This window comes from Canis aureus, chromosome 37 (genome assembly GCF_053574225.1).
Source record: "Canis aureus isolate CA01 chromosome 37, VMU_Caureus_v.1.0, whole genome shotgun sequence".
In the NCBI taxonomy this organism is placed as follows: domain Eukaryota; kingdom Metazoa; phylum Chordata; class Mammalia; order Carnivora; family Canidae; genus Canis; species Canis aureus.
In genome coordinates this window covers 19,116,140-19,141,455 of record NC_135647.1, presented here as the reverse complement: position 1 = coordinate 19,141,455, position 25,316 = coordinate 19,116,140, and the positions used below count along the sequence as shown (strand labels likewise).

Below are 25,316 nucleotides of genomic sequence, written 5' to 3'. Positions count from 1 at the left end.
CAGCGGTTAGCGCCACCTGCAGCCCGGGGCGTGACCCTGGAGACCCAGGACCAAGTCCCACATCGGGCTCCCTGCATGGAGCCTGCTTCTCCCTCTGCCTGGGTCTCTGCCTCTCTGCCTCTCTCTGTGTCTTTCATGAATAAATAAATAAAGCTAAAAAAATTTATTTTTTATTTTTTATTTATTTTTTTAATTTTTTTATTTATTTATGATAGTCACAGAGAGAGAGAGAGAGAGAGAGAGGCAGAGACACAGGCAGAGGGAGAAGCAGGCTCCACGCACCGGGAGCCCGATGTGGGATTCGATCCCGGGTCTCCAGGATCGCGCCCTGGGCCAAAGGCAGGCGCTAAACCGCTGCGCCACCCAGGGATCCCTAAAAAAATTTTTTTAATAAAATAAAATAAATTTGGTGGGGAGAGGGAGGCTGGGCAATGCAGCATCCCGGAGCACTCGCACGAGCCTGCGAAGGACCCGGGAACGCCTCCCCCAGTGACAGCTCCCGCCCCCGCCCTCTCCCCATAGGCCCTCCCGAGCACGTGACGACGGCTGGCCCCGCCCCCGGCTCCCAGAAGCCTGCGCGCGCGCCGCCGGCAGTCCGAGGGCTTCCTGCTGGCGGGTCGGGCGCGGCCATGGCGGCGGGCGAGCCGCCCCCGGTGGAGGAGCGGCGGCGGCTGCAGCAGGAGCTCAGCGACTTCGTGGAGAGCTGCTGCCGGAAGCTGGAGGAGGTGACGGCGTCCCTGGGCTGGAGCCTGGATCGGCTGGACCCCGGGGCGGAGGGGGCGGCAGAGGTGAGGGGGACCGTCAGCCCGTCAGGCTGCGGTCCCGGGTGGCGGGGGGGCCGCCCGGGACTGGGCCTGGGGGGCAGGAGGGGGGAGGCCCGGGACTGGGCCTGGGGCGCCCGGGACGCCTGCGGGCCTGGGGGGAGGAGGGGGGAGGGGGGCCCGGGAGCGGGCCTCGGAGGGGGAGGGGCGGGGGGGCCCGGAGCGCCGGAAGTGCGGTGCGCGGAGGAGGCGAACCGCGGTGGGCGGGGGGCTTGCCCGGAGGAGCGCGGACCGGGCCGCCGAGTGTTGCCGCGGGGGTGGAGGTGGGCCGTCCGCTTCGTCCCGTGTCACGTGGATGCCGACTTGCCCCGGATTCGGCCTCCGCAGAGCGCGGGAGTTCCCCTCACCTTTCTCTGCCTTAAAAAATTAGGTCCACTTCTGACAGCGGCAGCACCCGCTGTAGGATTACTAGAGGGTACCACCAAGTGCCACCAAGAAGGCTGCGACTCTTCCGAGCGTTAGAAGCGCTTTTAAAAACTGTAGGCAGGGGCAGCCCCGGTGGCGCAGCGGTTTAGCGCCGCCTGCAGCCCAGGGCGTGGTCCTGGAGACCCGGGATCGAGCCCCACGTCGGGCTCCCTGCGTGGAGCCTGCTTCTCCCTCTGCCTGTGCCTCTGCATCTCTCTCTCCCTGAATGAATAAATAAATAAATCTTAAAAACAAAACAAAACAAAAAACTGTAGGCAGGAAGCACCTGGGGGGCTCAGGGCGTGACCCCGGAGTCCCAGGATCGAGTCCTGCAGGGAGGCTGCTTCTCCTCTTCCTGTGTCTCTGCCTCTCTCTCTCTTTCTGTGAATAAATAAATAAAATCTTTAAGAAGAAGAAGAAAAAAAAAAACTGTAGGCAGGAGTATTCAACAGTCCTGATTTTTTGGTTGGTTATTAATGGGGTGGGAGGAGGGAAGCGCTTCAGTGTGGGTAATGCACAATCTCTGGTGCTCCTTCTGGGTTTATCACACTGTCATTATTTCTCCCAGGTTTATTTTATTTTTATTTATTTTTAAAAAAGTATTTTTATTTAGTTATCCATGAGAGGCACAGGCAGAGGGAGAAGCAGGCTCCATGCAGGGAGCCCGACGTGGGACTCGATCCCGGGTCTCCAGGATCAAGCCCTGAGCTGAAGGCGGCGCTAAACCGCTGAGCCACCTGGGCTGCCCTCTTTCTGGGTTTATTACACTGTCATTATTTCTCCCAGGTTTAAATTAACTTGATTGATTCCCGCAAAGACCCTTAAGGCATATGTGACTTGTGCACAAACAGTTCTTTTACTGTATTTTTTTTTTTAAGATTTTATTTATTCATAGAGACACAGAGGCAGAGACACAGGCAGAGGGAGAAGCAGGCTCCACGCAGGCAGCCCAACGCAGGGCTCAATCCGGGGTCTCCAGGATTAGGCCCTGGGCTGAAGGTGGTGCTAAACCGCTGAGCCACACGGGTTGCCCTTGTTTACTGTATTAAAGGCATCACAGAAATTCTAAAGTTTGTTTCAGTCGTATTAAAGAATCTGAATTTTGGGGGATCTCTGGGTGGCTCAGCGGTTTGGTGCCTGCCTTCAGCCCAGGGCGAGGTCCTGGAGACCCAGGATCGAGTCCCCCATTGGGCTCGCTGCATGGAGCCTGCTTCTCCCTCTGCCTGTGTCTCTGTCTCTCTCTTTCTCTCTCTCTCTGTGTCTCCCATGAATAAATAAAATCTTTTTTTTTTTTTAAGTAGTAAACATTTAATGGTATAATCATTTAAATGTGTTCCCTTGGGGATCCCTGGGTGGCTCAGTGGTTTAGTGCCTGCCTTCAGCCCAGGGTGTGATTCTGGAGACCGAGTCGCACATCGGGCTCCCTGCATGGAGCCTGCTTCTCCCTCTTCCTGTGTCTGCGCCTCTCGCTCTCTCTGTCTCTCATGAATAAATAAATAAAATCTTTAATAAACAAATGAATGTGTTCCCTTGTGGTGCCTCAGTGGCTCAGTTGGTTATGCTTCCGACTCTGTTTCTCCTCAGGTCGGGATCTCATGAGCCTCCCCTGGGTTCAGTGTGCAGTGGGGAGTCTGCTTGAGATTCTCTCCCTCTGCCCCACCCTGCCTGCGTATCCACCTGTGCGCGCGCACTCTCTCTCTCTCAAATAATCTTTTAAAAAAAATAAAAATTTTTGTTCCTTTTTTCTTTGCTTTTGTTTCCTTTTTATAGGATGAAGTTGTGATATGCCCTTATGATTCTAATCATCACATGCCTAAATCATCTTTAGCGAAGCACATGATGTCCTGTAGGTTGAGGAAACTGGGCTACACCAAAGAAGAAGAGGTACCATATATTTATTGCGTATATGTCATGCAATTCATGCATGAATAAATTCAGAATATTTCGAAGGTGTATAGTGTGAGGTTTTCTGATCCAAAATACTAGTCATTGGGATCCCTGGGTGGCGCAGCAGTTTGGTGCCTGCCTTTGGCCCAGGGTGTGATCCTGGAGACCCGGGAGCGAGTCCCATGTCGGGCTCCTGGTGCATGGAGCCTGCTTCTCCCTCTGCCTGTGTCTCTGCCTCTCTCTCTATCATAAATAAATAAAAATTTAAAATATATATAAAAATAAATAAAATACTAGTCATTTGTGGGGTAGAATGGTACTTGCCTAATTTTGCAAAATTTTTAAAGAAATATTTAAATGATACTAATCTTTTGTTCATGTAAAATCTTAAAATAGTTATCTGTTACATGAATACTAACTTTGTTTTTACTGTTTAGGATCAAATGTATAATTCTGATTTTTTCTATGAGAATGTGAAGATACCATCAATTACTTTGAGTAAGTAATAATTTAATAGATTATAACTTAAAAGTATCTTAGTGTAGACATTGACATTTCATTTTCAAATTAACAAAAGAATGGATTTTATAAGTATGTTTATGATTAAGAAGGATGTTTATACCTTAAGAGAATGTAGGATTAACTAATATACAGTCAAACTAGTTTGCTTAATCTGGAATTTAGAGACCAGTGTTATATTAATAGGCAGTGAAAAGCCGGCAAAACTTTGTACAGTAAGTAGATACCTTTTTTCTTGCATATAGCAAAATTCTGGCCATAAAACACGGTTTGCAGACTGAGGCTGGAAATGTATTCCAAGTGTTCACAGCCTGTGTGGAGGTTAAAACCCCAGGCTCTGGAATCAGAATGCCCTGATTCAGCTCCTAGATTTATCACTAATAGATTCATGGCTTTTAGCAAGTAATTACACCTTTTTTGTTGCCTAAATTTCTTTTAGCGCCTTTGTGAAGATTAAATGATATAGTATATGTAAAATGCTTAAAATAATGCCTGACCCTTAGCTGGATTTAAGAAATGGTAGCTCTTATTGGTTGCTCAAAGTTGTAGCAGCTACTGCAGCATGCCTTGTAATAATGTTTTCTAAACTGCCTGAAGTCCGGTTACTTACTGGGTTCTTTAGCTAAATCTGAAAGAATTCTGTATTCAGGTTACCTAGGTGGGGATGTGGGTTTTTTCACTCCTAAGATTCTGGAAGGATTGTCAATATGCCCAAAGAGCTTGGATTGGAAACAAGTTAATTAATCATGGGCACTGATGATTCATATTGTGTTTATGGGTGCTTTTTTGACAGATAAGGACTCACAATTCCAGATAATTAAACAAGCTAGAACGGCAGTTGGAAAAGATGGTGATTGTTATAATCAAAGTAAGTGGCATCATAGTTTGAGCTAATTAATGATTTGAACTATTTCTGTCCCGCAAGCAGAGGTTACTAATTTTTAAGAAAAGTCTTGTGGAAACAGTTACATGGGAAAAGTTCATTTTACACTTAACATTGGACCAATGTGTTTGGTATCAGCTTCATTAAGTAGATATTTTCTGCTCAAATACAGCAGTCTCATTAGACCACTCCGTGTCTTAGCTAGGGGTTCATGCTTTACAATCACCTAATAGGTGAGATTCCCTTGTAGAAAATTTTTATTATGATTATTGGTATCTAAATCCCATTGAGACTGTCTTACCCTGAGACTTCCCCTCTCGCTCGCTCTCTCTCATCAGTCCATTGTTAAATATCAGAATATTGAAATGCAATGTAAAAGGAAAGGCCTATACTAAGAGTGGTCTTCACAGCTGCCCTTCAAATACAGTCGAAACACAAAGTTTTACATAGAGTGTCAGAAAGTTTGTGGGTCCCTTTGTGCCCAACTTTGGAGCTGAGTTAAGAGTTTCTGCCTGGGACTTACTTCAGCAGAAAACTAGGTTAGCATTTTTAAGTATGGGAATTTAGGAAATGAAAACAAAATGCATTGAAAACATAAAAGTAAATGAGTAAATAGTTACTAGATTTCTGAACTTAGATATAACATGTAGCCACAACATGACTGACTCTTCTTATAAGCATTTCTTGAGTTGTCTTTGAACCTTCTGAAGGTAGCTTTCTCTGATATCTTACCTTTTCCTCCCTCTCATTCTTTCTAGCCAAATTATATTCATTAGTCCATGGTTAGGATTTGTTTCTCCTTTGTTGAAGTTCAGAGTCTTCACCCATTGTTCTAAGCCAGTATTTGGATTTGACTTTTTTTTTCCTACGTTGCATTGTGGCTCCAGGAGGTACTCTCTTACCTTTCCTGTACATTACAGTGGTTCCATAGAGCAGCCAGAAGCACATTTTCTTGTATTTCCTGTTTTTAAGCTCCCATTTTTATGTACTTCTTGCCAAATTGCAGGGTTTTTTTTTTCTTTGAGGTTAGACATTTGGCTCTTATTTGAAGAGATTACTGAGCTGTGATCAGACAAGTCTTTTTTTGGCTCCTGTTACTGACTCTACTCCCGTTTACTTAATGAACCATTAAAAAGTAAAAGATTTTTGCTGTTGTGTTTTGAAGGGGTTAATAGTTAAAGGCCTTTTTTGACCTAACTAGTTAGATTCACTGAATTTGTTTTGCTAGAGTTGAAAGAGAACTGGAGGATCATCTAATCCAGCGCCTGTGTTTTAGAGATGAGGAAACACACCCTGAGAGTAATGATAAGGTTCTGGTGTGTTTGTTCTGAAGTCTGTCAATACTTCAGTTTTTTGTTTTGTTTTAAGATTTTATTTATTCATGAGAGACACAGAAAGAGAGGTAGAGACCCAGATGGAGGAGAAGCAGGCTCCATGCAGGGAACCCAGTGTGAGACTTGATCCCAGGAATCCGGGATCCCACCCTGAGCCAAAGGCAGATGCTCAACCGCTGAGCCACCCAGGCATTCCAATACTTAAGTTTTTTTTAAAAGAGATTCTTTCTTCATAGCTCTTTTATATATTCATTTCTTTTTCGTAACACATTTAACATAGACTGGATGAGTATTTTCTCCTCCTTATTAGGTAAAGAAATAGAGGCACAGAGAAATGAATTAATACTCCTTTGCTAGGTAATAATAATAGCAAGACTTGGTAATAGCTGGGCTGGACTGAGAACCAAGTTCTGGATTTGGGTACACATTCTGAATGGAGTTACTCTCTTTTCTGTTAGAAACTACATTTAGTGAAACTTACAGATTACGAACCTAGATACTGCTCCAATATATTCATTATTTAATATGTCAGAATTAAGTAGAAGAATACCACAAACTTTCAAATCTGTACCTACTCACTGCTTGCTATTATTAGTATTGTTCCTTGTTTATTCTGGTTTGTGTAAGCCCGTTTTAAAGAAAGAAACTAGTTGCTTGGCCTGGAAAAAATGACAGTCTTTCTGAGGTTTTGTTTCCTTGTCTGTAGTATAAAACTATCTTGTAGTGTTGTTTAGGGTAATGGAGATAATGAATGCTAAACTAGATGGAGCTCTAATAATTGGCTGCTAATGTCTAAGCAATTTAATTTCTAAGCACATTAATGTCTAGAAAGTGATATTAAGATAATGAAATGGGTGTGCATTTTATATATGTAATTTAGAGAATGTTCTCAAGTTTTCTTTTTTTATTTTCTAAGTCATAAGGTAGATTTGGACCTTGAATTTAGTTCTTTACAAAAGCAAATAATTATTTTGAATAATTCCTTCAGTAGAAAATTAAGAGGCACTTTTGTTGTGGCACTGTCTTTAAATTAAGATTTAACTTAAGAATTTTGTTATATTATCTGTCACCCTCTTTTTAAACCCTTTTTTCATTTTGTGTTGAGTTCTGCAGTTTCTCAATAGACATTATTTTTGAGGCCCATTTATGTCTTCAGACATTTTAAAATCTTCTAGCCCAGAACAAGAGTCTCTTTATATCTCACTGATTTGTTAACTTTGAAGGAAGAATGACTAACATGAGCAATTTAGTTTTCCATTTAATTAATATTTTGTTTGTCATGAATTTTTTGATGAGTTAATTTATGTTTCCATTTCATCACTCATACCAGGTCACCACTCAGTGTACAGAATTCTCAATTCATTAACCTTTGTGAAAGCTTGAAACAACCATTAGATCTACCTACTTATTTTCGGATGTGATTACCTTGGTTAGTTTTATAACCAAAATGCTAATTTTAATCATAAAGAGTCATTTTATATTTAGTGGTTTATCTTTTTCCTAATATATGTTTTCATGACATATATTAGAATCAGGGCCATGATTTGAAGATCAGTGTATTATACTAAAGAACCCTCAAGAGACCCAAGAGGAGTAGTTCTAGGCCTAATCTATTCCTACCACTTGTGAGGCTTCGGCAAGTCATTTCACCTCTATGGGCCTTAATTTCTTTTTCTATGATGTTTGGAAATTGACTCTGTGTGAATTCTCCCTAAAATTCTGAATTTGTAGCTTTAAGCCAGTACTCTCTACTAATATTTAGTATTATATGTCATATGTTTAAGATGCTCTGTGATGGCAAAAGTGACTGAAAAGGAAGAATTAGAGTTACTAAAAAGCTAGATTAGAATTTTACTTTGGGTGATGAAAAAATTCAGGAGATGGACAGAGGTGATGGTTGCTAAACAGTAATGTACTTAATGCCACTGAGCTGTACACTTAAAAATGGCTAAATGGTAAATTTTATGTTATGTATATTATACCACAATTTTAGGAAAGCTACTACAAAATAAAAGTAGAGGATCACAGAATTTAATATGATTACAGTGCATTCAGATGTACTTTTAAGTCATATAGAAGCTTGTGTTTGAAAACTTACTTTTTATGGAAATGTAAGCTTATTTGTGTGTATCCTTTTTTTTTTGTCAGAAATATCTATGTTCTGAATGATTTGAATGCAGTTTGTTGTTTAACTTTTCCTGTACTTTTTCTTTTTCAGTAATTGGGGTGAGTATAAAGAGGAATTAGGAACCTGAATATACTCCTTATTTAAAGATATGCAGTATCCTTTTTGCAAATGATATCCTTTTAAAAGTATCACTCAAATTTCTAAACTTTATCTTAACCACTGTCACAATATTATAGTCTTTGGAATTTTAGTTGAATTTCAAGGAACTGAAGTATCAATCTTCACCATACAGAAATTTAAGATGAGTAAAGACAACTCCAAAATATTTAAAGGAGGAAATTATATTGCTTTGTCTAAAAGTAACAGGCAGAGGTTTATGTGGAGCTTGCTTATATCAGTGTTTTCTAATCTTTGTATTTTTCTCCCAGCTTTTTAGAGCCTATATTCAAAGGAATTAGGCTTATGAAAGTTAACCATTTTTATCGTACGAAGTTAAATGTTCTAACACTTGCCTGGATAAAAAGGCTTTTCCTAATGTCTGTCAGACTTAAGAGTGAAACTGATTGACTTGAAAGGAAACCCTTCTCCACTAATTCAGAACCCTTTGACTAATACAAGGGACCATGTATTGTTATCTATGGCTATTCACGAACTCATATTCAAGTAACACTCCTTTTAATTTGTAGACAAATGTAAAGTCGTTTCTCTTTTTATGTTGTAGTGCTTAGTTCATAGTTTGCTCTTATTTAAATTTTTCTTTTGCCTCTACCTAGGAAATCAATGAGGTTAGACTTTATCAAATAAAAGTATCTGGGAAGAGCTACTGATCTTAACCTTGTTTTATGAACCAGAGTTATTACTTCAGAGTAACCTAGGAAACATTAGTAGCTCATGTTCATTGTTTGCATCAAGTGAATAATGAAGGCTAGAAAGAATTGTTTTAAAACAATTGCTTTATTTACAGTTACAATAATTTTTTATTTCTTTGAGAAAATTTGAATCTCAAAGCAAAAATTTTCTTCAATGTTTAATACATCATATCAAGGTATTGTATTTATTTTCTTTCATTAATGAGCAGATTTTAGAAAGTTCTATGACTATTGGGGGGGCACTGCTGCTAAGTTATTAAAATTAAATTGATTATACCAATATGCTTCCTCTTCAGAAAATTAAAAATTTAGTCTCAGTTTATTCTTTCTCTGGTCTGAGGAGGTTTGGGATTTCTCCTACTTAAGTAATTGTGTTTTGGTCTTTAGCTCTAAGTCATTGCACAAGTGGGATATATTTTGAGTATGGAATACCTAAGTTGCTGTCTCATGTAAAGACATTTTTTTACACATTTTTCATATTTCCATGATTTATTTTCAGAGGGACTACAATATGTATTACCTATTGAAAGCATCCCCCCGCCCCCTGCTTTTATGGGGAAAGCCTATAAACAGAAAGAAAGTTAGTATCTACTTTTATAATACTGGTAGCCTTTTAAAAATTGTTACCCAGAAGGTTTTCTTATGAGCAAATTAAATTATCTCTGGTTATTACTGCCTGCCTTCATGGGATCTGACTTAATATTGTTGGAGAGGATAGCAAACATCCACAATACATCCTTTCTGTGGATATAACATTGAGGATAAAGTCACTGTTTACCATTTATCACATAGATGGACATTTTGTATGTTAAGGGATTATTACGAAAACATTTGTGTTAATATCGCATTATTACAGCACATGTTTAAAGATAAGGAGTAGATTTTAAATCCACAATGCTTCATGTATTGTTTATTCTTGTGATTTTATTTTTACTTTAGGGATTTATTCTTCATTACCTGTTGAAGTTCCTCTGAATCACAAACGGTGCGTTTGTGATCTAACCCAAGCTGATCGTCTTGCCCTCTATGATTTTGTAATGGAGGAGACGAAGAAAAAGCGCTCTGATTCACAAATTATTGAAAATGACAGTGATCTCTTTGTAGACTTGGCTGCCAAAGTCAATCAAGGTTTGAGATGGATTTTTATAGTTTTATATTTCTTAATTGTCATTTCATTCTGTGCGTGTTATTAAGCTTTAGTTGTCAGACTACTCTGAACTGGAATAGGATGGTTTTGCATTATCTAACATTCACACGCGTATAAAGATGTTTTCTCAGTGCATGAAATTGTGCTCCCTTTCACATTAAGCACACTCCTTCTCCTTCTGTAAGATCGTTACTTAAAGCTGTGCTGGTCTTTGTACCTTAACAACGTGAGGTTCAACTAATGGCTAGAGAAAAAGAATGATATAAGATTTAGCTTATTTCTATAATATAGAAGTTTTGGGTGTTTTTGGATGCGTGGAAACATGTTGAAATATGGGATGATTGTAGTCTTTCTTCCTGTTAATTCATAAGATTTAAAAGCTTCCAAGGATATAATAATTATATTTTATTTTTTTTATTAGATAATAGTAGAAAAAGTCCAAAATCTTACCTTGAAATCTTGGCAGAAGTGAGAGATTATAAAAGAAGACGCCAGTCCTATAGAGCTAAGAATGTTCACATAACCAAGAAATCCTATACCGAGGTAAGTTTTACATAATCTTTTAGTGGTTTGTTGAAAACAGAAATTTCCCTTAGGTAGTTCTCCAAGCCAGCTCTATGGATTTCCACAGTTCCTTGGAGGTTATCTGAAAGAAGGTGCCTTTAGGGCAGCACACCTGATTTGTATTTGCTCCATTACTGTCAGATCCACTGTGCCAAGCAAAGGCTTTTCAGGTACAAAAATCTTAGGTAGAGAGGCTGCACAATCGTAAAAAAAATGCTTACTTTTGAGAGAGTAGTATTACGTCGTGATAAGAGTGTAGATTTTGGCCTTAAACCTGGGTTAGAGTTTTGATCCTGCTGCTTATTTATCATTGGCTGTTTGACTTGAACAAGTTTTTTGACCATTTTATTTTTTTCACCATTTTAACTATAACTTTTTATCATTTTATACAACTTTGTAGGGTTATAAGAATTGATGGAGATAATGCATGGGGACACAGAAATTGGCCAAGAAATGACCTTTGTCTTTGCCTTACAGAAATTTTAGTGTGCTTTTATGTACTCTGCTAAATACTTGGGCTTAAGAAAAGTCTGGCATAAGTTATTTATACGTTAATCTCTTGATACATGTCTAGACTTATTTTCAGACATCCTTTAGTGGATACAGCTGATTAATTTTTTGATACATGAGTTACCTTGTCCATACTTTACAAATAATTTCCTCATTGAATCTCTGAATTCTTACCACATTATTTCTTTCTTCTTGCTCTGATTTCTGTGACTGTCCATAATCTGGCCTCATTTTACCAAACATTTTCTTTTGCTTTAATCTAGCATGTCTCTTAAACTGTATCTGATTATTTATACACATTTACTCTTACCTCTGTGTCCAAATAACAGGTCGTTTTCTCACCTCAAATGCTCTTTATTGTTATGCTTTTAAATCTTGATCAGTTTAAGGCCCACTGTCTCCATGAGGTGCTGGTTGACCCAGTCATTCGCTGTTCTATTGCTTTTATGCTTTCTGGACCACATAGCTTAGTACTTAATTGTATGCTGTTCTTTTCACACTTAAAGTATATGTTTTATACTTACGTTTTCTAGTAGAGGTCTGGGACCATGTCATACTAGCTAAGTATTCTTTTTTTTTTTTTTTTTTTTTTTTTATAGCTAAGTATTCTTACAGTCCCTCACATACTTGGAGGTTCATCAGTTGTTTCTTCTCTAGTCTCAATACCTTGTAATCAAGTGTTAGTGTTCTTCACAATTTTATGGTTAATTTTTTATTGTGGAAATATTCAAACATATACTAAAGTGAATGGAATAGTCTTATGAACCCCATTGTCACTGTCACTCAGCCTCAACCATTATCAACATGTGGCTTTGTCATTTTATTTATATTCTCACTCACTACCTCTTACTTTCTCCTTCCTCCAAACCGATAATTTTGGAAGCGGATCCAAAACACCTTTCACCTGTAAAAGCTTCAGTGTTTACAAATCTTTCAGTGATTTATCATATTTCTGATCACAGCTCTTTCAACATTTTATCTATTTCTAGCTTCATTCATATCCTGTATAATTTTTTTTTAAATTTGGACTAGAACCTAAACTTTGTCAAATTAAAAAAAATTTATTACTTACTGTACTTATTATGCATAGCACACTGCTGTCGGTAGGGATAAATGGCATACAGACCCCACCCACAAGAAGCTTAGTGTAGTTTAACAAGCGAAACAGATCTTTCAAAATACAGATTGCATTAAGTGCTAAAATAAAGTGAGATCAAAGTTTGTGGGAGAAAGGAGTGATTCTTTTTAAAAGTTAAGATTGCTATAGGCTTGATCGAGAAGATAGCATTTGAAGGAAAGGGAGAAGCAGGAAGGATAAAGAATGTCTGTTCATTAGCTCTTTCCTGTGTGGTAAATCTGGAAACTGTCCAGTAACATTCAGGCTTCAAGTAGCTCATGTAGGGCTACTCTGGAAGTGCTGGAGCTGGACTTGGAATTTAGGTATGCGTGACTCATGTCACATGTGTTAGATTTTCACAAGAGAATATGGTAGGGGAGGGGAAATGATGGATAAAGATATTCCAGGTGAAAGGGCTAGTGTTCCTTAAAAAAAGTACAGGAGTTTTCCAGAGATCCATCAGTAATCTAGAGTGGCTACTCTTAGCTACTTACCTCAATTATCCAGTAAGAGATAAGGCTGGTTTCAATTATGTGATGTAATAAAATCATGAAAGGCTTCAGAGGCCCTATTAAGGATTTTGGACATTGTTCCATTTTACTTTGGGAGCCCTTGAAAGTTTCTTTGACATGAGGAGAAACTCCATCTGTCCTGAACGTTACAGTGTGCGTCTTTGAGAGTGCCCCTTGTCCCCTGTACCTTCTTAAAATATCACCTAATTAGGCATGAGGGAAGTGTAAGCTTCTATTTTATTTTATTAAAGATTTTATTTATTCATGTGAGAGAGAGAGAGAGAGAGAGAGATAGGCAGAGGGAGAAGCAGGCTCCATACAGGGAGCCTGATGTGGGACTCGATCCTGGGACTCCAGGATCACACCCTGAGCTGAAGGCGCTAAACCGCTGAGCCACCAGGAGTCCCAAGCTTCTATTTTAGTTTCATCTGTGCCTCCCAGTTGACTAGTCCTGTGCTTGATGGCATGGAAAGAAAAAACTTTCAAGTGGTTCCTAGAGGTAAGGGATTTTATGTAGTCTCTTAGGAAAAGTATCTGTGAAGTGACTAGAATGTTTCATATTTGGGCTGTCAGCTTGACTTAATTATAAAGTTGTTAAAAATTTTTATTTGTAAATAATTTCAAACATACGAATAAGTTGCAAAACTAAAAACAGTACAAAGAAGTCCTGAACACCCTTTACTCAGATCACCTGTTGTTAACATTTTGTCCCATTTGCTTGTCATTTGTGCTCTCTTTTTACCTGTACAGTTTTCTTTGTTTTGATCTCTATCTGTACATTATCTTTTTTTCTAAACTATTTAAGAGTAAGTTACATACCCCATGATTTTTTTTTGTTGCTTCTTGGTATATACTTCTTAAGAATAGGGACATTTTTCCTAACACAGTTATATAGTGATCAACTAGCAAGTTTATCATTAATTATAGCACTTTCATCTACCATTTATATTCCAATTTGACCATTGACTTTTTTGTGTTCTCTAAACTGCTCATGTCCCACAGTCCATTCTGTCATAATTCTTAGTAAATATTTGGATGATTGTTAACAGTGATTTTTCTAGCTTTATATAATTTTTTTAAAAAAACTTTCTTACCTGAAATTGGGTGCTTATCTCTTCTGAGGTGATTCGGGATGTCATAAATGTGCACATGGAAGAACTCAGCAGTCATTGGCAAGAAGAGCAGGAGAGAGCAGAGGATGGTGCTGAAAAGTATGTCATGGTGTTTACCAGTGAAAATCTCTTTTTAATCAGTTACATTATAATTATTTAATAAAATTTTAACATTTTTCAGAACATTAATATTAGCACACCATAATTCATAAAATACTTAAATTGTTTCATGTTGTCATTGTTCAGGATTATTATACCAGAGATTTTGTGTTAGCATTGCCCTTTGACAATTTTGGGGAAACTAATATACTAGTGAAATAGTGAGAATGTAAAACATATAAGAGCTATGTTTCTTTGTCCTCTCACAGAATATATTTCTCGGCTCTGTCATTGTTCTTATGCAGAATATTCAACTTAAGCTGCTGTGTCTGTGTGTGTTTGGTGGAGACGGGTGGTTGAAACTGATTGTTCTTTGTGTTTCAGGAATGAAGAAAGGCGATCAGCTTCGGTAGATTCACGGCAGTCTGGTGGAAGTTATTTGGATACTGAATATTCACGACATAGAAAGGATCGGAGTAGGAGCCCACATAAGCGAAAAAGAAATAAAGATAAGGATAAAAACTGGGACTCGAGAAGAAGGAAAGAGAGGTAAGTCTAACACGGCATCATCTGATGGTGAACTATTTACTCTTGAAAAGTTAATAGAGCCTTCTGTTGTAGACAACCTTAAGAAAATGGATTGTAAGAGTAAGTTACAGTGAAGAGAGTAATTGATGAGAATTCTTAGCATTTATCTGATTTCAGTTCAGGTACCCACAGCTCTGGTGGCATAGTTTTCTGTGTGCCTGATTGGATATGGCTTTCCCTCTTGTACTCCTTGTTTCCTAGCCAGGATGTATGGAGGCGATGTCTAGGTAGGAAGTTAACTCTTTCTTCTGCTCCTTCCACCATCCTTTTTCTTATCATTTCTTTCTCTTGCTAATTCCTGAATTCAGGGGTCAGAGAGAAGATCCAAACTTTACTGTCAAGTCACTTTTGCCCTTGTTAATATCTCTGATAGATTTTTGACAGCTGGAAAGATATAACTAATACTAAAAGAATAAATTTATATATATATATATATTTTTTTTAAGATTTTATTTATTTATTTGTGAGAGGACACAGAGGGAGAAGCAGGCTTCACACAGGGAGCCCAATGTGGGACTTGATCCTGGGATTCTGGGGTCACGCCCTGAGCCGAAGGCAGACGCCCAACCACTGAGCCACCCAGGGGTCCCTAAAAGAATAAAATTAAATCAGTTGTGGTCTGTTCTGGTGGTTTACCTGCTTAAAGGGCATCTACCTGGATCTCAGTGTTAGGTCCTTAACTGTCTTTTTTCATTCTGACCCTCTTTCCCCAGCATTCCCTGTTCTGGATAATGGGATGACCATCATTGGTTCACCCAAGCCAGAAATCATGGAGTTGTTTTAGTTGCTCCTTTTTTATTCCTACCTTCTTGTTAGTTCTAATTGCTTTTGGTTCTACCTGAGTATACCTTGCATGCACCTCCTTGTCTCTATCCTTACTGCTTTCCATCTGGGAAATGATAGTTTTCCTCATTGTTCTAACCACCTATAAGCTTACCCCAAATGGAGTCATCCCTTCTTTACTGCCTGAGTGAATTTTCACTCTTAAAACTCTTTGGGGGTAAAAATCCACATTGTATAGAATGGTTCCCAAGACCTCTACGATCAGGGCTCCTGCCGACGCATCCTTGTATATTGCCACTCCCACATGAAATGCCTAAATTATGCTCTAGTTAGCCTGAATTACTTACAGTTCCTCTTCTAAACTGTGTCACATTTATGCCTTTTTATGTTAGGTTCTGCTGCCTAATTTTAATTTTTTAAAGCCTGCTTGGTAAACTCTTTCTTGTCCTTTGAGACCCAGCTTAGTCCTTTCCAGGAAGCTTCTCACTCACTGAGGCAGAGCTGATCTTTCCATTTTGTCAGCACTCTGCCTACCATGTATTTTTTATTGAAGTTATTACTCTCCCTACTAGATTGAGCTCCTTGAGTCCATGTCTTCTTTAGTTGTATATGCACAGTATGTCTAAAATAGCCTCTCAAATGGTATCTTGTCCTTCTCTAGGGCCTCTGGTGATCAGGAATTAGTAATGCTTATTGGTTTAATAATTTTGCTCATCTTATTCATTTCGTAGGTTTAAAGCTAGGTGTGATTTAATCCCGTTATAAAAATGAAATATCTGCTTACTAATCCCCTTTGATTCATATATAAATGATATTTTGTTTTTTTTTTGTTTTTTTTTTTTATAAATGATATTTTGTAATGATTATACACAAATAACTTAATTATCAGTTATTGTGCTTTTTACTTCTTTCTGGTTTATATTAACAAAACTGCTTTTTCCATTTAAGTAATTTTTGGCATCTCTGATCAGTTTTTATTGACTTAAATACATTAGCCTCAAATGTAAACATGAAATAATATGTCTTTAGAGGGGTTATATTTAGAGTTTAAATAGTATTAGTTGGAAATACTTCTCAAAAGAGTGCAGGGTTAATCTTTGATATCCATTCCTGAGGTGGAATGAATTGAATGGAGTTGATAGGAACCAGCATAAGGGTATCAGAAAATTTCTGAATTCTTTCCATGAATTTAACATTCTATTTGAAATGAACTTTCTGGCCCTCTTTATATTCAAAGTTAATTTTATTTTATTTTATTTATTTTTTTTTTTTTAATTTTTATTTATTTATGATAGTCACAGAGAGAGAGAGAGAGAGAGGCAGAGACACAGGCAGAGGGAGAAGCAGGCTCCATGCACCGGGAGCCCGATGTGGGATTCGATCCTGGGTCTCCAGGATCACGCCCTGGGCCAAAGGCAGGCGCCAAACCGCTGCGCCACCCAGGGATCCCCCCAAAGTTAATTTTAAAGTGGAACTCTAAAGCTCAATTTTTTAAAAATTTCATTTTGTTTATCCCCATGTCAATTTTGTCCTTTAGTTTTTTGCATATTTACTCTTTAAAAAAAAGTACTGTTTAGGGGCATCTGGCTGTCTCCGTTGGTAGAGCATGTGACTCTTTATCTTGGGGGCAGGTTTTCAATCCCCACATTGAGCATAGAGCTTAATTAAAAAAAAAAAAAAAAAATGCTGCGGCAGCCCGGGTGGCTCAGCGGTTTAGCACTGCCTTCAGCCCAGAGCCTAATCCCAGAGTCCTGGGATCGAGTTCCGCATCCGGCTCCCTGCATGGAAGCCTGCTTCTCCCTCTGCCTGGGTCTCTGCCTCTGTGTGTGTGTGTGTGTCTCTCATGAATAAATAAATAAAAACTTAAAAAAAAAATACTCTTTAGTTCTGAATGCATCTTTTAACTCTGGTGAGTTACTATTTCAAAGTTATGTTATTAAAATGTCCACCATCTGTAATAGTTTTTTTCACTCCTGTCATTTCAGGGATGGGGACAGACATCATAGTCATAAAAGAAGAAAGCAAAAAATATAAATGAGGTATTTGTGCATGTATTAAATATGCTTATGCCATGATAACCAGTATGCCAATATTTTAATTACAGTTGCTTTGAGTAGGAGACTGTTTATATGACTCACTTAGTGGTCAGAACATTAATTTTCAGTAAGTACTTATGTCTCAAACCATGAGTACACTATTATGCCTTATAGCTTTGTTTGACTTACATTTTAATAGATGATTGCTTCCTATTACTAATTTTGTTTCATTCTTTGTGATAACTTATGTATCAGAAAAATTCTTAAAGTCAGTACTTAAACTGTATACATAATACATGAATACATCCTCATATTAAAAAATGAAACTTTATAGCTAAGATTATCATTCCCTTGGAAAACCACCTATAATTCCTGTGGCCACCTCAGTAACTGCTGTTTACTACTACACTGGTGAAATGTTATAGGGAAAAATGTAAATAACTGTCAGGAGGGGAATGGCCTGGTTAAATAAAATATAGTATAATTGTGATAGATTACTATGTTGGATTTAAAAGAAATGAACTTTATTTATATTAACATTAGATGGATCTCAGAAACAATACTAAGTGAAAATTGTAAAGTGCAGAAAGATATATACAAGTTATATTTATGTACAAAATAATATACATTTTCTGTGACCATATATGTATGTAAATATGTTTTTAAAGGGTCATGAAGGACCCATACCAAACTCATAACAGTAATTATTTGGGGGAGGAGTATAGATGGGAGATATTGATATCCAGAGGTGGGAAGTGGTGAAGGTCAAAGTGATGGTCAAAGAAAACTTTAGCTTTATCCTTAACATTTAATTTTTTAAAATAAGGTATTCATGTTTTCACTTGTTAATTAAAAATAGATTTTAATTAAAAATATTGTCATTTTCTTTTATGTAAATCATCTTTATTGAGGTACTGTTTATATTTAATAAAATGCACCCATTTTAAATGTATGTTTCATTGAGTTTTGACAAATTTACACCCCTGCCAGTGAAGTCATCACCTTGATCGAGATAGAGAACATTTCCAACACCACCCAAAATCCCCATGTATTCCTTTTACTCTTCAATTTCTCTACCGTCCCTCTAGGCAACCACAGATTTGGTTTTTGTTGCTGTTGATTAGATGTATCTTTTTTAGAATTCATATAAACAATACTATAATATGTACCTTCCTCCACTCCACATATTTTTGAGATTAATCATGTTGTATATGTCAGTCATCTCTTCCTTTGTGTTTGTACTATGTTCTGTTGTCTGATGGTCACTCAGGTGAAACTTTGGCATTAAATGTTAATCATCTCCTGTCTAATAGCAGTATCTTGAATCTTCAGAAACTGAGGATAGAGATGCCAAGGTATGTTCCAAATAGAAATGAAACTTTAATTATTTTAATAAGTAACTGACAGTGACAGAAAGGTTGACTGGATATAGATCAGATTGGCCATTAGACTTTAGGTATGAAAAACAGCCTTCAGATTTATAAGTTGGAAATCAACAGTTCACTTAACCAATATGAAATTTTATTACTGCTGTTATACTTAATTTCTAAATATATAAAGTTCAGACATAAAAATCTTAAGGACTGGGTACCTGGGTGGCTCAGGCTGTTAAGCATCTGCCTTCGGCCCAGGTCATGATCCCAGGACCCTGGTATTGAGTCCCACATTGGGCTCCCTGCTTGGCGAGGAGTCTGCTTCTCCTTTTGCTCCTTCCCCCTGCTTGTGCTCTCTCTCATGCTCTCAAATAAATAAATAAAATCTTTTTAAAAAATTAAAAAATAAAAATATTAAGGAGTTTGGCATTACCATAATCATGAGCCATATAGAATTGCTGCTTTTGTAGGTCAAAACCATTTGAATTAATCAGCAATTTTTATGTATTGTAACTTAATTTATTATTGTTTTTTCAATGTGATTTTAGTGATTTTGCTGAAACTAAAGAGTAAGATTGAAAGGCATAGTTGGGTTTTTAGTAGAAGAGAGAAATAAGTGAAGGGGAAGTGTGAATACTTAGGGAAAAATAGGATGATGTGGGAAAAGCAGATCTAAAATGTAACCAGCGTGCTTGCTTCAACAGTACATATACTAGAATTGGAACATACAGAAATTAGCATGGCCCCTGTGAAAGGAGGAGGTGTAAAATGTAACGAGAGTTCTTTACAGATTTTTAAGTATAATATCAACTACAAACTGTCCAATAAAATGTAGATTTAGATCATAAGAGGCTTTGCTTGATCCTTGAATGTATTAATTTTCCATGCTTATCTATTTGTGTTTCAGACTCCTTCACTGGATTTTGAGCTTTTCCAGAGCAGGTTTTATATTTTTATCAATATAACCCTTATGCCTAGCACAGTAGTTGTCAATTTATTATTTTTAATTTCGACAAAAGCATTTGCAAGACCCTATCACTTAACATCTAATTTTTGATTCATTAAATACTGATATTATTAATTACTATAACTGCTATCCATCTTACCCATTTCTTAAATTCTAGCTCCGATGGTATCTTCTTGCCTGCATTTATAGTCTACTGGCTATAAACAGTTTTTTCTGCTGAACTCTTAAAAGCACTAAGGATAGTTAAAAAGTATACGTAACAAAATTTACCATTTTAGCCATTTCTAAACATGTAGTTCAGTGACATTAACATTCATCCTATTGTACAACCATCACCAATGTACCTTTCCAGAATGTTTTCATCATCCCAAACCGAATCTCTACCCATTAAACAGAGTTGTTCTCCATTTATCCCTTCCCCCAGCCCTTGATGACCACCACTCCACTCTCTGTCTCTATGAATTTAACTGTTCTAGGGGCCTCATTTAAGTGGAATCATACAATATTTTGTGTGTGTGTGGCTTATTTTACTTAGTCTTTTCAAGGTTCATCCATGTCATAGCATGTATCAGAACACATTTCTTTTAAGGCTGCAATAATATTCCATTGTTGGTATATTCCCTATCTGCTCGTCCATTCACCTGTTGGTGGACATTTGGGTTATTTCCAGCTTTTGCCTATTGTGAACAACGCTGCTCGAGCGTGGCTATACAGAGGTCTGTTTGAGTCAGTCTCTGTTTTCAGTTCTTGTGGATGTATACCTAAAATTGGAATCGCTGGGTCATAAGGTAATGCTATGTTTCTTTTTTTGAGAAACCACTGCAGTGTTTTCCACAGAGTCTGTACATTTTACATTCATTCCCGTGGGCAGTGCCCCAGGAATCCACTTTCTCCATGCCTTAGGCAGCCCTTGGTACTTCCTGGTGGTTTGTTTTGTTTAGTTTTGTTTGGTAACAGCCTTTCTAATGGCTGCGAAGTGGTATCTCTGTGATTTTGATGAGCTCTTTGTATTGAACATATCTAATTCTCAGGGAAACACTCTGAGATGTGAAGACTAGTGTTTTCACCATTTTAGAAACAAAGAAATTGAGGCTCCAGGAATTAAATAACTTGCTCTAGTTCTCAAAGAGTCTTGGAACTGGAGGCCCCAGGGTCCATGCTCTTTCTGTACATCCCTCTTATAATTACTCAACTGCTTCTGTCTCCAACTAAGTTTAAACATTTTTTGAAAGTAAAATATATGTGATTATCTTTGAATCCCCAAAGTGTTTTTAGTATGATTTCTTGAATGATGTAGGTAATAAATGTTATGGATGAGAAAATTTAGGCATAGAAAAGCTTAATTAATTTCCCAGCGTCATACAAATAATGCAACAAAGATTGGAACTAGAGCCCCTGCTCTTAACCACTATACAGACTTATTTTTTTTAAGATTTTATTTTATTTTTTTAGTAATCTCTACACCCATCATGGGGCTTGTGCTCAACCCTGAGATCAAGAGCCGCACATTCCACTGACTGAGCCAGCCAGGCACCCCATACAGACCTTTATTAACTGTGGACACTTTTGAATGAGTTTACATCATGGTAGCGTCTGCCATTTCATAACCATCTCTGCATATCCACCATGTTCTCTGAACTGCTTTATAAAATCCCCCCAAACATAGGGCTCCTGGATGGCTCAGCTCAGTCAGTTAAGCTTCTGCCTTCTGCTCAGGTCATGATCTTAGAGTTTGGGGGCTGAGCCCCACATCTGATACCCTGCCCAGCAGGGACTCAGCTTTTCCCTCTGCTGCTCCCCTAGTTGTGCTCCCTGACCCCCAATAAATAAAATCATAAAACAATTAAAATCCTACCATTTTATTTTTCCACCTACCATTTGGTTAAATTCAAACAGATCCATAAATGAACTTACTTTGTATCTTGATACTGTTTATACACCAGAGTTCATTGCATTGACCAACTTTACATTTCACATGAAGACATAAAAATCAATTTCATGGTACATCCTGAAATTATGTCTTAACAGTTAAATGCCAGATTCTTGGAGGAATCTTTTTTTTTTTTTTTTAAGATTTTATTTATTTATGATAGTCACAGAGAGAGAGAGAGGGGCAGAGACACAGGCAGAGGGAGAAGCAGGCTCCATGCACCGGGAGCCTGACGTGGGATTCGATCCCGGAACTCCAGGATCACGCCCTGGGCCAAAGGCAGGCGCCAAACCGCTGCGCCACCCAGGGATCCCTCTTGGAGGAATCTTAACCAACATGAGGAAGTTGAAGCAGCTGAGGAAAAATTAAGACCTGTTCTATCCTCATCTACTGCCTCCCATCCCTTGCTCCTCTTGAAGAGTTTGTGGGTATAGTTTTTTTCATCTGCCATAGGAGAACAGTGCTTATGCTGAAGTTTAAGAGAGGAGGTATTTGTGAGCAAAAAAGAAATTAAGGAAGCTTCTCAAATATTTAGACTGGTCTTGGTCACTTTAATTTACATGTTGTCAAGGTGGCTGCTGTGCAGAGCCCAGAGTACTGATTATGTTCAATTGGAAAATAAACTCATCACTCAGGTTTAATGAGATCAGTGCTCTCCAAGTATTTGCCACTTTAGAGTAAGGCTGATTGGATCATCTCAAGCCTTTTAGTGAAAATTAGTTGTCAAATGGTAAATTTTACATAAAATGTTTTAAATTGGTTTTGGGGGATCCCTGGGTGGCTCAGCGGTTTGGCGCCTGCCTTTGGCCCAGGACATGATCCTGGGGTCCTGGGATCGAGTCCTGCATCGGGCTCCCTGCACGGAGCCTGCTTCTCCCTCTGCCTGTGTCTCTGCCTCTCTCTCTCTCTCTCATGAATAAATAAATAAAATCTTTAAAAAATAATAAATTGGTTTTGAAAAATATTTTTGAATCACCTATATATCAGGCCACACAAAAGTATTAATACTGTAAAAGTATGTGAAGGGTCTTTACCCCTGTCTTTGAGGATACTTTTTTATGTTTAGTGAGTTCATAAAGGTCCCAAGAGTTCTTGTGTGAAGCTTTGTTGCATTGAGGATGAAAACATCAAAATCTGCTTAGGGTTTTTGGGTATGTTTATGAGGCTAATTTCCTTTTATGTAGCTTGCTTTTGAGTTGTTATAATTGAGCCAGTAGGTGTGTCGATTATTAAACTAAACCTCGCTTATTACATTAGTGGTTGTACTTGCTATGCTGGCCACAGACTTGGGAGTTTGCTGTTATGGAAAATCCTCAAAGCTTTTGAGTTGGGACCAGTAGTTCCTGTTGCTCCTTTTCAGGAAAGAAAGATTTGTCTGGCTCAAGGGGCTGCAAGCTGTGATCTTTACTGAGCAAGTTGAGTCAGTTTCCCATCCAAAAGACCACACTCACTAAAAGATGCAGCCATAAAATAGAATATAAAATTCTAAGCTTATTTTTAGTCGTTTGTTTTAGTATCAAAAGGCAGGAGGCACTTCCAGTTTAAAGAGTTGCTGCACACACCATCTGGACAATGTCAAATTAAGGAAGACTGCAGGCTCCGGAGAGGCCTGCCTTCTGAGGATCATACCTTGTGGCACCAATTAAGGGATTTGGGGTTGGGTTGCTTGCATACTATGTTTATGAGGCTCATTTCCCACAATCATGGAGCTTGGGTAACCCATATTGTTCCTCCAGCTCCAAGCCATGATTCGTCTTTTAGAATGAGAAAGCTAGTTAAAGGGAGCTTTCAGGAATTGAGAGAGAGAAAGCATGAGCCTGGGCTTTATTTGCTGTTGCTGACACTATTTAATACAAATGAAACCCGTGTAAGTAACAAATTCTTCACATAATGGAAGGAATAGCCTTGATCAGAGGGAGCACTGCAATGAGTGGGATGAATAGGATACATGTCTGCCTCTTCACTGTGACCTGGCACAAATCTTTCCATGCTTCCAATTCCTCATCTGTAGACTGTGAATAACAATATGCTCTCAAGGGTAGCAGTGAGGTTTAGAGATAGTGACTGTGACTTGCACCACACAGTACCTGTAGATGGCAAGTACTAAATACCTGCCGTTACAATTTGTAACACACTTCCGAATGTTTTCTTTCTGCTGTGCCTCCTATGTCTGGCTTCCTTAGGGACCAACCTAGATACCCCTCTCATGCCCTCGGAGAACTCTATCCCACTGTAATATTAGCACATATGCCATATATCATTGAAGACTCCATAGAGAAGTGTATATAGGAGAGTGTTTCACATTATCTACCTCTAGGGCATATGCACAGCTGGCACGCACCTGAATGGCTGTCCAGTGTAAAAATACTGAAATGCCTCCAAACTGCTTGGTAAATAACTGCTGTTCCAAGCCTCACCTTCCAGCAGCCCCCTCTGTCTCCCCAGCCTTTGCCATGGAAATTCCTGACTCTCTCCTAGGCACCACCATGCTCCAGCAAATAAAGGGCTGATGTCTAGCACAGCTGGAGGCCTTGGAAAAAAACAATCTACTTGGGGTTTTTGGGTATGTTTATGAGGCTAATTTCCTCTTATGTAGCTTGCTTTTGAGTTGTTATAATTGAGCCAGCGGGTGTGTTGATTAATTGCTCTGCTCCAGAGCTATGGCTGGTTGGTAGCTGTTCTTATTAATTGGTGACTGTGCAGTCGGCCTCTCCTCCAAACAAGTGATGTCATTGTTAACATGGGATGTATCATCCATTTCTCTCTTCACCCTATAGAGTGGGTTCTGTGTGCAGGCTGCTGTATTGTGGGAATACTGATCATGGACATGGTTATACATACTTGAATCAGCCACAGCTCCCTGTAGACAACAGTAGCACAAGTGTAGAAGGAGAAATTGGAAGTGTATTGTTGTAAGGGCCTCGCTCTATATGCATAATATTTGAATACAGACTATGGTAAGTGAATGTATATAATAAACCCCAAGAAGCCACTAAATAAATAAAACAGGAATAGCTAATCAGCCATAGTAGAGAGGAAACAGAATCATTAAAAAGCAATCCAAAAGAAGAAGATAGAGAAAAAACAGATAAGATAAATAGAAAACAAATAGCAAGAAGGTAGATTTAAAACCACCCATATCGACCTTACTAAACCTTAAATGTAAATGTTCTTAAGCATTCAAAAGACAGATTCTCAAATTGGATAAAAAGGCAAGACCTAGCCATATGTTGTCTATAAGAAACCCGTTTTAAATAAGAAGTACAGGGATCCCTGGGTGGCGCAGCGGTTTGGCGCCTGCCTTTGGCCCAGGGCGCGATCCTGGAGACCCGGGATCGAATCCCACATCGGGCTCCCTGCATGGAGCCTGCTTCTCCCTCTGCCTATGTCTCTGCCTCTCTCTCTCTCTCTCTCTTTCTGTGTGACCATCATAAATAAATAAAAATTAAAAAAAAAGAAAAATAAATAATAAGAGAGTACAAATAAAAATAAAAAGGGGAAATGTATCATGCTAACACCAAAAAGCTGTATTACAGTCAAAGTAGACTTCAGAACAATAAACAAATGTTCCCAGAGATAAAGAGGAACATTTCAAAATGTCATAGAATTCAGTTCATTAAGAAGACATAACAATCCTAAATATACGTGTCATAAGAGAGGTTCAAAATACCTGCGGTAAAGATTGACGAGACTGAAGGAAGAACAAGGCAAATTCACAGTTCACGGTGGAGA

At 38.5% G+C, this 25,316-nt stretch overlaps 1 protein-coding gene and 1 non-coding gene across 2 annotated transcripts; both read left to right on the top strand.

The window, feature by feature from the left end:
- Positions 1 to 576: 576 nt before the first annotated feature.
- Positions 577 to 18,266, top strand: SNRNP48 (small nuclear ribonucleoprotein U11/U12 subunit 48). The gene is made up of 9 exons (XM_077886386.1): positions 577 to 788; positions 2,997 to 3,110; positions 3,551 to 3,611; positions 4,426 to 4,500; positions 9,786 to 9,974; positions 10,415 to 10,536; positions 13,819 to 13,907; positions 14,292 to 14,456; positions 17,264 to 18,266. The coding sequence occupies exons 1-9, from the start codon at positions 630 to 632 to the stop codon at positions 17,310 to 17,312; spliced, it is 1,023 nt and encodes a 340-aa protein (XP_077742512.1). The 5' UTR covers positions 577 to 629; the 3' UTR covers positions 17,313 to 18,266.
- Positions 18,267 to 19,375: 1,109 nt separating this feature from the next.
- On the top strand, positions 19,376 to 19,483 carry LOC144306888 (U6 spliceosomal RNA). The gene has a single exon (XR_013373943.1). It is a non-coding gene; the product is annotated as a U6 spliceosomal RNA (small nuclear RNA).
- The last annotated feature ends 5,833 nt before the right edge of the window (positions 19,484 to 25,316 follow it).